The sequence below is a fragment of the Oenanthe melanoleuca genome, chromosome 1 (genome assembly GCF_029582105.1).
Source record: "Oenanthe melanoleuca isolate GR-GAL-2019-014 chromosome 1, OMel1.0, whole genome shotgun sequence".
NCBI classification, from domain to species: Eukaryota; Metazoa; Chordata; class Aves; order Passeriformes; family Muscicapidae; genus Oenanthe; species Oenanthe melanoleuca.
Genome location: NC_079333.1, coordinates 42,420,718 through 42,434,624, shown reverse-complemented (window position 1 = coordinate 42,434,624; position 13,907 = coordinate 42,420,718). Strand labels below are relative to the sequence as shown.

The 13,907-nt window shown below is 44.5% G+C and overlaps 1 protein-coding gene across 1 annotated transcript in view; it reads left to right on the top strand.

Moving 5' to 3' along the window:
* The window catches only part of ARHGAP20 (Rho GTPase activating protein 20), a 58,132-nt gene extending 50,524 nt beyond the window's left edge, over positions 1-7,608 (top strand). Inside the window, 6 exon segments of the mRNA XM_056492649.1 lie at positions 954-1,115; positions 2,132-2,241; positions 2,514-2,703; positions 3,154-3,265; positions 4,808-5,758; positions 5,761-7,608. Coding sequence (XP_056348624.1) covers positions 954-1,115; positions 2,132-2,241; positions 2,514-2,703; positions 3,154-3,265; positions 4,808-5,758; positions 5,761-5,804 — 1,569 coding nt within the window. The 3' untranslated portion in view covers positions 5,805-7,608.
* Positions 7,609-13,907: the final 6,299 nt, after the last annotated feature.

Sequence of the window (13,907 nt, the reverse complement as noted above, 5' to 3'; positions counted from 1 at the left end):
AAGAGTTGACCTGCATGTCTGAGAGATGACCCATGAGAAACTGCAGAGACCTAAGCATCTGGCAAATATCCTGAATGTACTATATTAGGAGAAGTTTCAACATTTCCTTTTCTCCTTGTTTTCCTCTATTATTTAACAGAAAAAAATCAGTCCCTGCTGTAATTTTAAAAGCTCAGCAGGAATCTGCTTGTTTTCCCTTCTCTGTAACAATCTGCCTACTTGTTTAATCCTATGCAGCCTCATTGGCTTCAGGGGAGCAACAAGCTGAGCTTTATCCCCCTTGGAGTGACCTCCCAAGCAGGAGCACCTTGCCTCAGAGTCCTGCTGACAGCCCTGAGCTGCTTGCAGATCTGATACCACTCACAAGCAGCAAAGAGGGTAAAAACCTGACTCTGGTCTGCTGTAGAAGTGCAGGTATATATGAACAAACAAAGCACTTTCTAGTTTAGAAAAAAATCTCATTTTTTTCAGATATCAACAGTGAAACAGAATTCTTTCTATCTGTGGTTGGTGATAATATTAACTATAATGATGAGCAGTGAGGGTCTCATTATCTTCCTGCAAAGTAGTGTCTGGCTGAGGCCACTGTCAAATGCAAAGCTTTGAATTAGATAGAGCACTCTCCTTTTCCCATACCACAGTCTTTATGTATTTAAATGACTTGGCTGAAACTTGCTCAGGTCCTGGAAGGTCATGCAGAAAGTGAGTGCTCAGCAATGGCAGCACAGTATTTCTGAGGGGATGTTTTCCAGAATCACAGAGCCCCCAAATCACAGCTTTGCTGTGTAGTTTGGTATGGTCTGGGGAGCCAGCCTTGACTTGTGTTTGATTTCTGATATTTTTTAGAACTAAATGGTTTTCAGCTGTGGCAAAATGGCAAAACTACGTTTTAGTGGCACTGGACAGAAAAATATATTTATGAGAAGTCATCTTTGCCTTTTGAATTTTTTTAGGACATGCTTTCCCTGCTTTACCAAGAGGGGCCTTCCACCAAGGGTATTTTCAGACGCTCTGGAAGTGCAAAAACGTTTAAAGAGCTAAAGGAGAAGCTTGATTCTGGCACAGAAGTGGACCTGGCCCGTGAATCCATATTTGTGACAGCATCTTTGTTTAAGGTATGTGAAGAATGTTCCTGTCCCCTTTTTGGGTGAGAGCAGCACAGATCCTGTGCTCAGCCAAGGAGGGCTTTTCTCCAGGGACAGGCTAAAGAGGAATTGGTGGACTGAATTAGCAAGATGGTTAACATTAACATTGTGAGGATCTCCAGAGGAGGCTACCACTGAATTAGGATGAGGAAGAGGAGTAGCCAGCTTGTTTTGCTGACAGCTTTCCTGAGGTCTCTGCTACAGCCTGGTCGTGTTACTCTCTTTATCTCTGCATATGAAATACTAAAAGGCATGTTGGCAGACATGTCTCCTTACACATCAGTACTATCCTACACTGCAGATCCCAGAGAGTTTATAGTGTTGCCATAAATATTTGGATTATTTTTTCCATGCATTACCTTTTGTTACAGTCTTGTATGTCAAAACCAATGTTCTTTGTGCAAAAAAAAGGATCATAGCTTCCCTCACCCTTACTATTTTGGGAAGCTAGGATTTGGCCTTCTTCCTAAACTGCAACAATTTCCATGCCTATGGTTTAGGTTTTAGGAAGAAGGAATAGCAGGACTATCACTGACTAGTTTAAGTACTCCATTGATATGGGGAAGGAAGGTAGGGATGCCTTGAAGTGCTTATGGTCTGGAGGTATTTGAGCTTGTCAGCTGAGGAGAAGAAACAGGGACTACAGATGAAGTTAAGTGATAAGTAAAGGCAGACATTATTGCAACATCAAATTAACTAGTCTCACTGCAGATTTTCTAGTTTAGCAATATCAGATGAAGCATTGTAAAACCTCTATTTTGACAGGAGAGGGTAGGGAAAGGCAGTAAAATATTCACTTTAAGCATAATCTAAAGTGCCTCTATCTTATATTATTTTCTTCTGGTTTTGGTTGTATGTAACAGTATGCTTGCCAGTGAGTGCTGTCCCATGGATACCTCCTCTTGTATCTGGGTATCTTATTCCTGCTTCCTCACATGCCCCAGAACAACTGCTCACATGTTTTGTTCTTCTTTTCTCTGGATAAGGATTTTCTTCGCAACATCCCAGACAGTATTTTATCATCCCAACTGTGTGATAAGTGGATCTCTGTGCTAGATCAAGGAAATAATGAAGAGAAGATAAAAAGCATCCAAAGGTAGTTATTTATATTCTCTGCATACTTTTCCTATAAAGGTATTCCCAGAATGCAAATGACAAGTCCTCAACTTACAATTATTTTTTTAACAAAAAGAACATATCATTGACACACCCTCCCTGGTTTAATTAGTTATTAACCTGGTTTAATTAGTTATTAACCTGGTTTAATTAATTATTAACCATGTTACCCTGTTTTTATTATCTTGACTTGTATGTATCTATGGAAAGTGGTTACTAATGTGGAGAATTCTGTTTTTTATATGTTTTCAGGTTAATAGAGCATCTCCCCAGAGCTAATGTTGTTCTCTTACGTTACATCTTTGGAGTACTGCATGGGATAGAAATGAGATCTGAAGAGAACCAGATGAATGCCTTTAATCTGGCTGTCTGCATTGCACCTAGCCTGCTCTGGCCTCCTGTTTCCTCCACTCCTGATATAGAAAGTGAATATATTAAAAAGGTAAGAAACACTTCAGTGTAGCAGAAAACCAAGCCAACCTTCATCCCATTCAACCACGTTGTTGGTTACAAACATGAGAACACTCAGTACCTCTTCAGATCAGGACTTGTCCTCTTATCAGGGCTCCAGCAATGTTCATCAATCCATTCTCATAATCTTCCTGGAAGAAGGGGAGAGAGGTCCTAAAGCAATGTCCAGTGCATCAGCAAAATGCTTCTCTCATCAAGAAGATTTCTGGTTGTGGTGCCCTTGGAACAGGACAGAGTAGAATGAAAAAGATGTTTACAAGGATGTATACAAGGACAGTTTATTGGGCCCAGGAGACTGAGAGAATAGTTCCTGGCTGCCTTCATGGATGACAGTTTGCTCTTGTTCCTCATCTGTATGGTGAGCTTGTCCTGAGTTGAATAATAGAAGATCTGACATCTCTCTCCCATTGCTTTCTTGCAGATTTCTAGTCTGGTACAGTTCCTCATTGAGAATTGCTGCAGGATTTTTGGAGATGAAATTACCTCCCTCTTTGGAGAAATACTGATGACATGCAAGAGAGAGAACAGCTCAGGTAATGCAGATTGATGTTTTGATCCCATTAAGGCAGCTTAACTCAGCCAGGCAAAAGATTGGTATATGCCATGGAAGAATGCTGTTCCTTCTTCATGTGGTGTACTCAGATATAGCTGTTCTCTTTCCATTTAATTCCCCAAAGAATTGGTCATAATCACTGATTCAACTTACCATAGACCTGGACAATATTACAAAAGGCTTTCACAAAGACTCTTGCTCTCCTATACCAGTCATCTGAACCACTATGGTTAAAAAGGAGGAAGGGGAAACAAAATAAAATCTAGAGAAGGTTTCTTCTCAAATCTAGCCTGTGTTTTCCCAAAATATGGGGAGGTCAGTGGTCAACAGTGGACATAATACAGCTGTCACACCATTACCTTAGGGTTGAAAGTGTCTATTCACTACCAGAAGAGAGAAATTTCTAGAGTTTCAATGGGACATCCAGATTTTGCTAGCACAGAAAAATCATGGAACTGGTGACTGGAAGTGCTTGGCAGACTAGTTGACAGAGCTTTCCAGATTATCATTAATGTGTTTTTTTCTCTCCAGCCCTCTGATTTTGACTGGAGTTTTGTGTCTCTCCTTAAAGTATTTCTGAAGCAGCATTTTTGTAAAATAAATTTTGTCACAGGTGGCCTATACTGAAAGTGGTACTGGCACTTGTGTCAGCATGTCTGACTGACTCAGTGTAGCTGTTCCAAACTGCTCATGCTCTGTTTCCTGTGAGATTGGATGAAATTTGGCCTGCCCCCTCCCCAGGAGTGAGGCACGTGGGATCTGCTGTGCTGGGATGTGCTGGCAGTGAGAGCTTAGACCCATGACAGGTTACAGCAGCTGAAGGAGCTTTCAGGCAGGCACTGAGGCATGGTGACTGCCCATGCATGAACCGTGTCTGCTGCAAATGTGAGATAAGGCAGCTTAGCCTAACCCAGAGCAAAAGAGATTTAATGTAATTCCAATCACTGCAGATACAGGAGAGGGCCCAGGTGTGCACTGCTCAGTGAAAATGAGGTGGCTGTTTAAACTGAGCCTAAAACTTCACAGTGTTGCTCTTAAAAATACTGTATTTTCTGGAAGAAGTAGAGGTAAGAAGTATGCCCTATTCTCTTAATTTGTCTAGAAGAAGGAAAGGTTAAATGTTATTTTCAATATCCAATAATGGAAAGAAAAATTAAATAAATTACCAATTCCATATATGTATATATGTATGGAATTTATAATTTACAACTGCATTAGCTACTATCCACTTAAAAAAAAACCAAGCTAAAGCAAAACCACAACAAAAGCCCACTAACCCTTATTTGTGCCATTATTCTGCATTTCTTCACTGAACTATGGCTTAGTACTTGATTCATCTTCTCCAGTTCAAAATGAAGACAGTAATTTTTAATGAAATTATTAGTACTTTTGCTTGCAGAATCTTTAAAGGACAAATGCTCCTGAAAGTAAAGAATACTTGACAGGGGAAAAAAAAAAATAAGCTGCTTGTCAAGAGGGTGGTTCAGTCACTGATGTGTTAACGCTTGGTTTGTCCTTGCAGATGTTGCTTCTCTGCATCAGAATGACTCTTCCTATGACAGCCTGGAAAATGAGGCAAATGATGAAGCCGACTCTTCCTCCAGTGACTGGATTAAAACCCGTGACCAGGATAACAGAAGCAGGGAGTCTGTCTTCACTCTGAGCGATGGCGATTCGGAGCAGACGGAGGCGGATGAAATCCAAAGCCAAACCAAACTGAAGCAGTTGGCCATTTCCACCGACGTGCACCTGAAGTTTTCCTTGCAAGGCAGCTCGAAGGAGCCTCCCTGCTGCAGTGGTTTCCCCTCGGCAGCTGCCTCGGGCGCTGCCCAGGTGCGGAGGCAGCGGCGCTGCTCCGAGCCCGCCGTGGGCCTGCCGAGCCGCGGTTCCGCGCGCAAAGCCAGCTGTGACGGCGTGCTGAGCCGCGGGGATGAGGAGTGTCTCTGCCAGCGCCGCTCCCTGCAGGTGGAGAGGCCAAAGCTGGGCCATCACAGCTTGTTTGTAGGGATTAACTTTGGCAAAGGTGACAACACAAACCAAAACGTTGAGAGGAAAGAGCCGTCCCATTGTCTCCTGCCTCCGACGCCAGAGGGATTAAATATTTGCTCAGGATTTAGCTCTTTCAGCCGGTCTTCTTCTGGGACATCTCCATCTGTGTCATCAATTTGCTCCCTGGACAGTGCTTTCTCAGTGTTTTCAGACCAGGCTCTGTTTACCTTAAGTGAAACCTCCTGCCCTTTGGATAGCACTTTCCAGTCGCTAAAGAAACACGAGGACACTGCTGCTGCTGTGGCTGATGACTGTTTTCTTCCACCATCTCCACAACCTACTGACCCTGGGGCTGAGGGGGGCTTGGTGGGGCCCAGCAGCAGGTCAGCACCCCTGAAACCTACTGATGGAGTTGATGGCTGTTTGATTAAGCCTGACCTTCAGCCATTGCCTCTGAAAGTCACTGGGAGAGACAGACTTCATGATCAAAGAGGAGGTCTAGAAAAGCATTACAGCAGTCCAAAGTTTGAAGAGACTGACCAAAGCTTTTTGCAGAGGAGTTTTAATGCTTAAAATAAACACCATAAAGAAAATGCCTTTGGTGTTGATGTGTGTTCATTTTAAGTTTAACATCCAGATTGTTCAAATTTAATTGAGCAGTCGCCAGACTCACAGGTTTTCTTTTTTTAGGAAACTGAGTAATGTTCAAATAGAAAGCTTTGCAAGAACATTGTAGGAATAATAAAAATTGCTGAAAAGCAAGCAACCAGAAATCTCCTGAAAATCTGGAAGGGACCCAGAAGGTAACTAAGGCCAGTGTCTGTTCCCTGACCCTGCCAGGGCAGCGGGCTGCCTGCTGGGCCTCTCTCCTTGTCCACTTGAGTGTAGAGCCTTGCAGATGTGAGTCCCAGTCCTTTGTGCTTTTGGTGTAGCGTGCAAAGTCAGCATAGCTTCCATAACTGTGGTATTATACTACTGTTCTGAAACTGATAAGTATTACCTTCACTGTCCTCCAAGGAGTAAGTGTGTTGTTTTCTGTATGTTTATACAGTATGTTCAATAGGTGTAGTTATTTCTTTCACACTGCAAATGAAAGAAAAAAGTAAGCCCAAAAATATGTAAAGGGAAACGTTGAATCTTGTAACTCACACCTTGCAACTCTGTGTTTCATTTATTGTGCTTTGTTGGCTGTTCTGTTCATGTTTAAGTTGTGAATAGTTTCTTCACATTGCTGTAAATGGCATTATGTATTATTGCAAGCAGAACACGTGTAATTTTATTATGCAACATCTAAATCATAAAAACACAAAATGGATTGGGTTGGAAAGGATCTTAAAGATCATCCAGTTCCAACCTGCAATAGAGACAGGGACACCTTCCACTAGACCAGGTTGCTCAGAGCCCAATCCAACCCAGCCTTGAATACTTCCAAGATTGGGACATCCATAACCTCTTGGAGCAACTTGTTCTAGTGCTTCCCCACTCTCTAAGTAGAATTTCTTCCTAATCTAATCCTGCTCTCTGTTAGTTTAAAACCTTGCCCCTTGTCCTGCCACTATCTGCCCATATAAAAAGTCATCTCCCTTGTTTTTATAAGCCCCCTAAAGGTACTGGAAGGCCTAACTGAGGTCTTCCTGAAGCCTCTTCTCCAGGCTTAGCAAGCCCAACTCTCAGCATTTCCTCACAAGAAGAGGTTTTCCATCCCTCTAATGCTCTTTATGGTCTTCCTCTGTACTCCAACAGGTCCTCCCTGTGCTGGCCCCAGAGCTGATGCAGCACTGCAGGTGGGTCTCACAGAGCAGAGCAGAGGGGCAGAATCCCCTCCCTGGCCCTGCTGCCACCACTGGGTGCAGCCCAGGACACATTTGGCTTTCTGGGCTGGGAGTGCACACTGACAGCTCCTGTCCAGCCTCTCACCCCCAAGCCCTTCTTGGCAGGGCTGCTCTCAAAGAGTTCTTCTCCCAGTCTGTACCTGTACCTGGGCTTGTCCTGACCCAGGGCAAGATGCACCTTGCACTTGGACTTGTTGAACCTGCTGAGGTTCTCATGGGCCCACTTCTCAAGTTTGTCCAGGTCCCTCTGGGTGGCATCCCGTCCTTCTGTCGTGTCCACTGCACCTCTCAGCATCCTGTCACCTGCCAGCCTGCTGAGAGTGCACTCAGTCTCACTGTCTGTGTCATACTTCATATAATATATTAGAGTAATGCATTATCTAAATGCTTTGAGTTTGTATAATATATCCTGTTAAATTTTGCTATTATATATGTTCTGAAAAAATAATGTGTATTTTTGTACTTGCAAAAAACTGCTGCTAATTTTACAAGTTCTGTTTTGTTGTTATGGCACTGGTATTGATGTGTATGCATTCAATGCTATATATTAAATATTATTTGTTATGTCATAAATTCAGTTTATATTCTGTGGAATTCTTTTATGTGTCAGTTCTACAAGCTATTGCTGAAGCAGAAGTCCCAGTGATACTACTGAAAATCCTGTATGGGAAAGGACTGAAGCATTTTTCTTGTAGTTTGGGTGGCATCATTCCCACTGCATACTATCATGCTGTTGACTTTCGTAAATTCTAGTAATCCTCAAGCAAGAATTCCTACTCTTTTTCTCTTCATCTAGTGGTAGAAGGATGTTTTCAGCTAATGGGATTCAGTCAACAATATGGAGGTGAAGAGAGATCTTGTGGGACAATAAAAGGATTGGGAGCAAGGAAAGGAGAGGAGTAAACCAATGACTGAGAGCAGGACATTCTTTAATATTAGCAGGCTCTTCTTTTTCATATTCAGCTATTTTAAAGAAAACAGTAATATGCAGAATCTGATCTGTAACACAAACAAAGATAAAGGTGTTTTACCTTTACAAAGATAAAATAGTTTGTATGCATTTTCTGTCCTGCAAATAGTATCTTCCTACAAGTCATTTATCTCTGCTATCTGAAGAAAGAGTATATCAAAGTGTGCTTAGATGTGCAGTGAGTTATGTGTCTGCTTTTGAGCTGTAGCTAATGCTAGAGTGCTTTCAGCTCTAAATGTATGGCAGACAAGCTAGATGTAGACCCAGCACAATTTGAAATACACTTATGTCTTACAAGAAATACACCCTGCTGCTGCATGAGGCGTGTTCTGTGACAATCACAAAAAAGAGCACTAATGGGAAAAATCACTGTCTCCAACACCTCTGGGTTGTGAGCACACAGTGAAGGATTTAATTGCTGGTAAGATCTAAAATGGATTGTACTGAACCTTTTTAGAGTGTCAGATGCAGCTCTGAGCACCTCAGTAAGCATCCTCCTGGCTCTGCTGTGGGTCTCCTCCATGGCTCCAGGTGGATCTCTGCACCTGGTGAGGCTGCCATAACCCGTGCAAACAGATCTGTTTCATGTCTTGCAGGTCAGCCTGTGCATCTACAAAACATCCCAAATGATATCACTGAGTTGGGCCTGTCAACTTCCTCTCATTTTTATCCATAAAAACACTGGGGAATGGGGTAACTCAAGCTGGAAGGGGCCCCAAGGGTTCTCTGGTTCAACCTCTTGCCAGGGGCTTGCACATCCATGTAGAATCATAGAATCATAAAATTGTTTATGTTGGAAAAGATGTTAAGAGCATCATGTCCACTGCTAAACCATGTCCCTAAGCACCTCATCTACACATATTTTTGTGTACTTTTATGGATGGTGACTCCAACACTCCCTGGACAGCCTGTTTCAGGGCTCAACAACCCTTTATGTTTTCCAAATACCCACTCTAAAACTCCCCTGGTGCAACTTCATGCCATTTTCTCTTGTCCTATTTTTATTTGAGAGAAGAGAATGAACCACCCCTCCCCCTGGCCCCTGGCTCCCCCTCCTGTCAGGCAGCTGCAGAGTGCTGGGTCCCCCCTGAGCCTCCTTTTCTCCAGGCTAAACACCCCCAGCTCCCTCAGCTGCTCCTCACAGCACTTGTGCTCCAGAGCCTTCCCCAGCTCCGTGTCCCTTCTCTGGACACGCTCCAGCCCCTCAATGTCTTTCTTGCAGTGAGGGGCCCAGAACTGAGCACAGGATTGGAGCTGTGGCCTCAGCAGTGCCCAGTGCAGGGGGACGGTCACTGCCCTGCTCCTGCTGGCCACACCACTGCTGCTCCAGGCCAGGATGCCATCGGCCTTCTTGGCCACCTGGGCACACCTGGATCATGTTCAGCTGCTGTTTGCAGCACCCCCAGGTCCTTTTCTGCCAGGCAGCTTTCCAGCCACTGCCCCCAGCCTGCAGTGCTGCCTGGGGCTGTGCAGTGCAGGACCTCGCACCTGGCCTTGGTGAACATCATAAAACTGATCTTGACTCATAAATCCAGCCTGTCCAGATCCCTGCCCTCCAGCAACCAACACTCCCACCCACTTGGTGTCATCTGTGAACTGACTGAGGAGGCTCTCAGCTCCTTCACCTAGATCATTGACAAAGGTATTAAACAAAGCTGGCTGCAAAACTGATCCCTGGGGAACATCACTTGTGACTGGGATTTACCTCTGTGCCCCTCCACTCTCTGGGCACACACATCCAGCCAGCAAAGAGTTTTCACTCAGCAAAAGTTCACCTGTCCAAGCCATGAGCAGACTGCTTGCTCCAGGAGAAAACTTCAGGAGACAGCATTGAAGGCTTGTGTCAAAGACATGTAGCTCATGTCTGGATGAGGGACATTGATGTTTATCACAGCTGAAGAAATTTAATTAAAATAACTAAACATAAGGTTTTGGAGCAATGATTACAGAGTCAAGTATCACAGAATATGCTGAGTTGGAAGAGACCCACAAGAGTCAACAAGTCCAACTCTTGGCCCTGCACAGCACCATCCCCAGGAGTCACACTGTGTGCCCAAGAGTGATGTCCTAAATAATCCAGAAAAGGTCTAAGAAAAAGCTGTGGTCTTACATCCAATTATCAAGTTATCCCAATGACTTCTATATTAGGAGAAGAGACTATGCTACATTTTCCCTCAGTTTTTAGCATCTTTCCACATCCTGTGTTTAAAATACCTGAACATGCCTAAGGGCACAGCCTCAGCCCAGACACGAGTGGACATCCTGAAGCACTCACACCTGGAGCCACACTGGGGGCTTTGCCCTCTCCAGCACTGGAGGTGGAGGAGGCTGAGCAAGGGCTGCACGGAGCCTCATCCTTGGCATTTGTGCAAGGCCACTTCCCATGGCAGAGCCCTTCTCTCCTGCCAAGTGTGAGAGGCACTGGAGCATGATGTCTGCCCCATCAGCACCAGGGGAAGGCAGCCAGCTCTCTCCTTCACAGGCTGCCTGCATGGTTCCACTTGCTCCCAGGATTAGGAACCAACATCTCTGCATTGAGGCTGCTGTCAAGATAAACTAATTGACCCACTGGTGTCCAAAGGGGAAGATTCTTTGGTTAAAGGTGTTGAATATTTCTGTCAGGGCATGGTTGCCACACAAGGCCTAAAGGTTTTGGACATAATTTGTGTTTTATAAATATGTACAATGCAGCCTGCAATGATTTTTCCTGGGTAGTAGGTTTTCTCCAGGCCCTATTTTGTCAGTTTGGTTGTGGCTTCCCTGCAAATGTCAGCAGTTCCTCGAGGACAAGTACTGGGTAGCTGCTGCCAGTTTCATTAAGTTAAATATTTCAGAATTTAGCCCTTCTGTGACCCTGCATGGGAGAGGTGTTTTCAGTGCAGAAATCATTTCTCTGCACTTGATTCTCATGTCACAAACTATTTCTGTCAATGTGCTACAAATCTGCTGTCAGGCTCAGCAATAATTCTGATATGACCATTGAAGGCAAGGCTCTCCTGCTCCTCCTCCTTCTCCTCCTCTTGGCTTTTAAGAGTTTCCAAGGGTTGCTGCTGGCCCAGAGGCTGGGATGGGTGGGGGTCTGGGTGGCCAGCCAGGGAGGGAGGGACAGGAATGTGCTGCCAATGTGCACAGTTGAGGCCACACCATGCCAGCTGAGAGTTTGTATGTTTGGGATGGTTAGGGTAAGGATCAAAGGCAGGGACAGGGAGAGACTGAGATGGACAGGGGAGGAACCAGCATGACAAAACAGAGGGAAAAGGGGATTAAAGGGGCTGGTGTGGGTGACAGAACACAACCCTTTATCCAAGCCTGCCCCTCATCTCCACAGCCTGCCCTGGTCTTACTAAATATTCAGAGGTTAGGTTCTAACTGATTATACACTACTAATAATAATTGTTTCATTCTCTCAGGTGACTTTCTGTGTGACCACACCCTCTGCCCTGAGTCCATGTGAGAGACCAGCACCAACTTTCAAGCCAGACAAATGGGCAGCTGAACTGAGCCAGGTGCCTGCAGCTGGAAAGGGACCAGAACTTCAGAGACTGGAGGCTGCCAGTGCCAGCACCTGGGGGAACTGGGGCCAGCTCTGGGCACACTGGGCAGCCAATGCCAGGTATAGACCCATTTTCCATGTGTGTGTGCACATCTGCCTGGTGAAATCGATCCTGATGGGCTGGAAGGTGCAGAACCTGCCACGTGTGCTGCTCACCTGTGTGCCAGCACTGGGTGCAAGGGGCTGCCTCACTACAGAGAGAGCAGTTCTGGACAAGAAGGGAGGTTTGAAACCTCAGGTGCCCCATGGACAGCTTGCACAGACATAGTGCAAAATGCTTTGAAAGGACTTAGTGCAGGAGAGAGAAGGGGCAAGTCACCATTTGCTGCAGGGAGCAGCTCATGTGCAGCCCGACCTCGAGGAGGCAACAGCAGCTTTGCTAATGCTGTGACTTAAATGCTTCCCCTGAAGAAATGGGTTTCACCTGAAACACCACTGAAAGCACTGTGGACACTGCTGAAGGCTCAGGGAAAATTCCAACTCGTATTTTCCCAGGCTAAAGACTTTCTCAATGATAAACAAGAAAAGAAACACAGATTGGCACCTGGTGCTGATCACAGAGCAGTGCATGTGCTATGTGATGCTTTAATGAAAACATATTTTCAAGAGGTGTTGCCTTCTTGGACCAATGAGCCTTTTCTAGTCTGTATTGCACAAACTATCCTATATAAGTGCAGTGGCCTTTCCACAAACTGCTTCTTTCTGCCTGGAAAGGAGTCGTGTGTGTGTTGCTGTATTCACTGTTCCTAGTCTGGAAGCACCACTGGAAGTTCCCTTAGCAGAACTGGGGGCCTGGCTGGGTGGGGGTGGCAGGAGGGAGGCAGGGCTGAGCTTTTTTTATGGGCACATCTGCTCAGGAAAGGGACATCTGGCACCAAATCCACAGGTGTCTGTGACTTGAGGAAGTTCATGGCCCAAAGTTGTCTTTCCAAGCAGGACTTGGTCTCCGCAGATGGTTGTCATTGAAAGATGCTCTTCATTGCTCAGTCCCATCTGAATACTTCCATGGCATTGCTATCCCTCTACTGAATATCCAAATACTTGCAGAAAGGTGCAGCATCTAATGATGTCATGCTTGTCACCCAGAGATAGGGGAGGAGTCTGGAAGGTCACCTTCAGCAGAGTTTCTGGCCTTGGCTTCTATATGTAAATAGTCCCAGAGAAGTCCAATAAGATTGCTTATGCATTTAAATTCCTAACTGGGCTGGAGCCATGCCTATTTTCTAAATAAATTAGAAACCATATCAGATGTTCCTGCTTTATTGAAAAAAAAAATTATTCCTATGAAGCTTCCATCTGCAGTTAATTTATATTACAGACGTCTATCTATTATTTGATAGAGACTTCCAAAATATTCTTATATTGTGTAAGAAATAATAAAAAGCATTCAATACTTATGCATCCTGTCTAGATATATTAAAAAAAAAAATAGGAGAAAGAAGGATTTGTCCAATAAAATGTTTGGCAAAGCCAAAGCCTGAATTTTTTCCGTTTTTTTACCTTGGGATATGAATTTACAGTCGATTTGTCTGAAGTGTGTAAATTCAACAACAGTAGTAGGTTTACTACACAGAAACTGAAGGCTCTGACTTTGCCAAGAATTTTCACTGGGTAAATTTTTCATTTTTCTCACATTCAAAAAGGCCATAAAAGCCATAATTCTGAAAACAGGTCTCAGTGAATAAAATCTCAGCCCTGCCTCAGGGTGAGGAGACCCACACGATGTGGGTGCAGAGCAGGTCTCACTGTGAAATGGATTGTTAGTCCAGGCTCAATAGCCCAAGGTATTTATGGCCTTAATACAGTCCCCATGCTTTCCTTTCTGTTAGGAATGCTTAGACTCCCATCTCATAAAAATGTGAGTGCTCTCAAATCTGATTTTCTCTGTGGCTGATGCAAAAGCAGGCCCTGAAACCTATTTATTTTATAATAAATTTATTTTATTTGGGTTTAATGCCATGAATGGGATTGGCAGTCAAACTCCCAGAAGCAGGGTACAACACTGCTCTGCTCTTCAGATCTGTGTCACCAGCTGCCTGTGAAATACCTTCTGAGGAGGGACAGGGAAGGGACAGTCCTGCAGAGCAGGACAGGGACAGAGGTGGCCAGGAGCACAGGAATCTGGATTCAGGCCCAAAACAAACACTGATCTGCTTCTTTGTCCTTGAAGCATCCCAGGAGGTCTCTTGCTGCTTGTTTCCCAGAGAAGTGATTGAGAAACCTCCTCTGAATTTTTTTCTGAAAAAAAAACCCAGAAGAAGGTGTGTTGGGCTTGCAT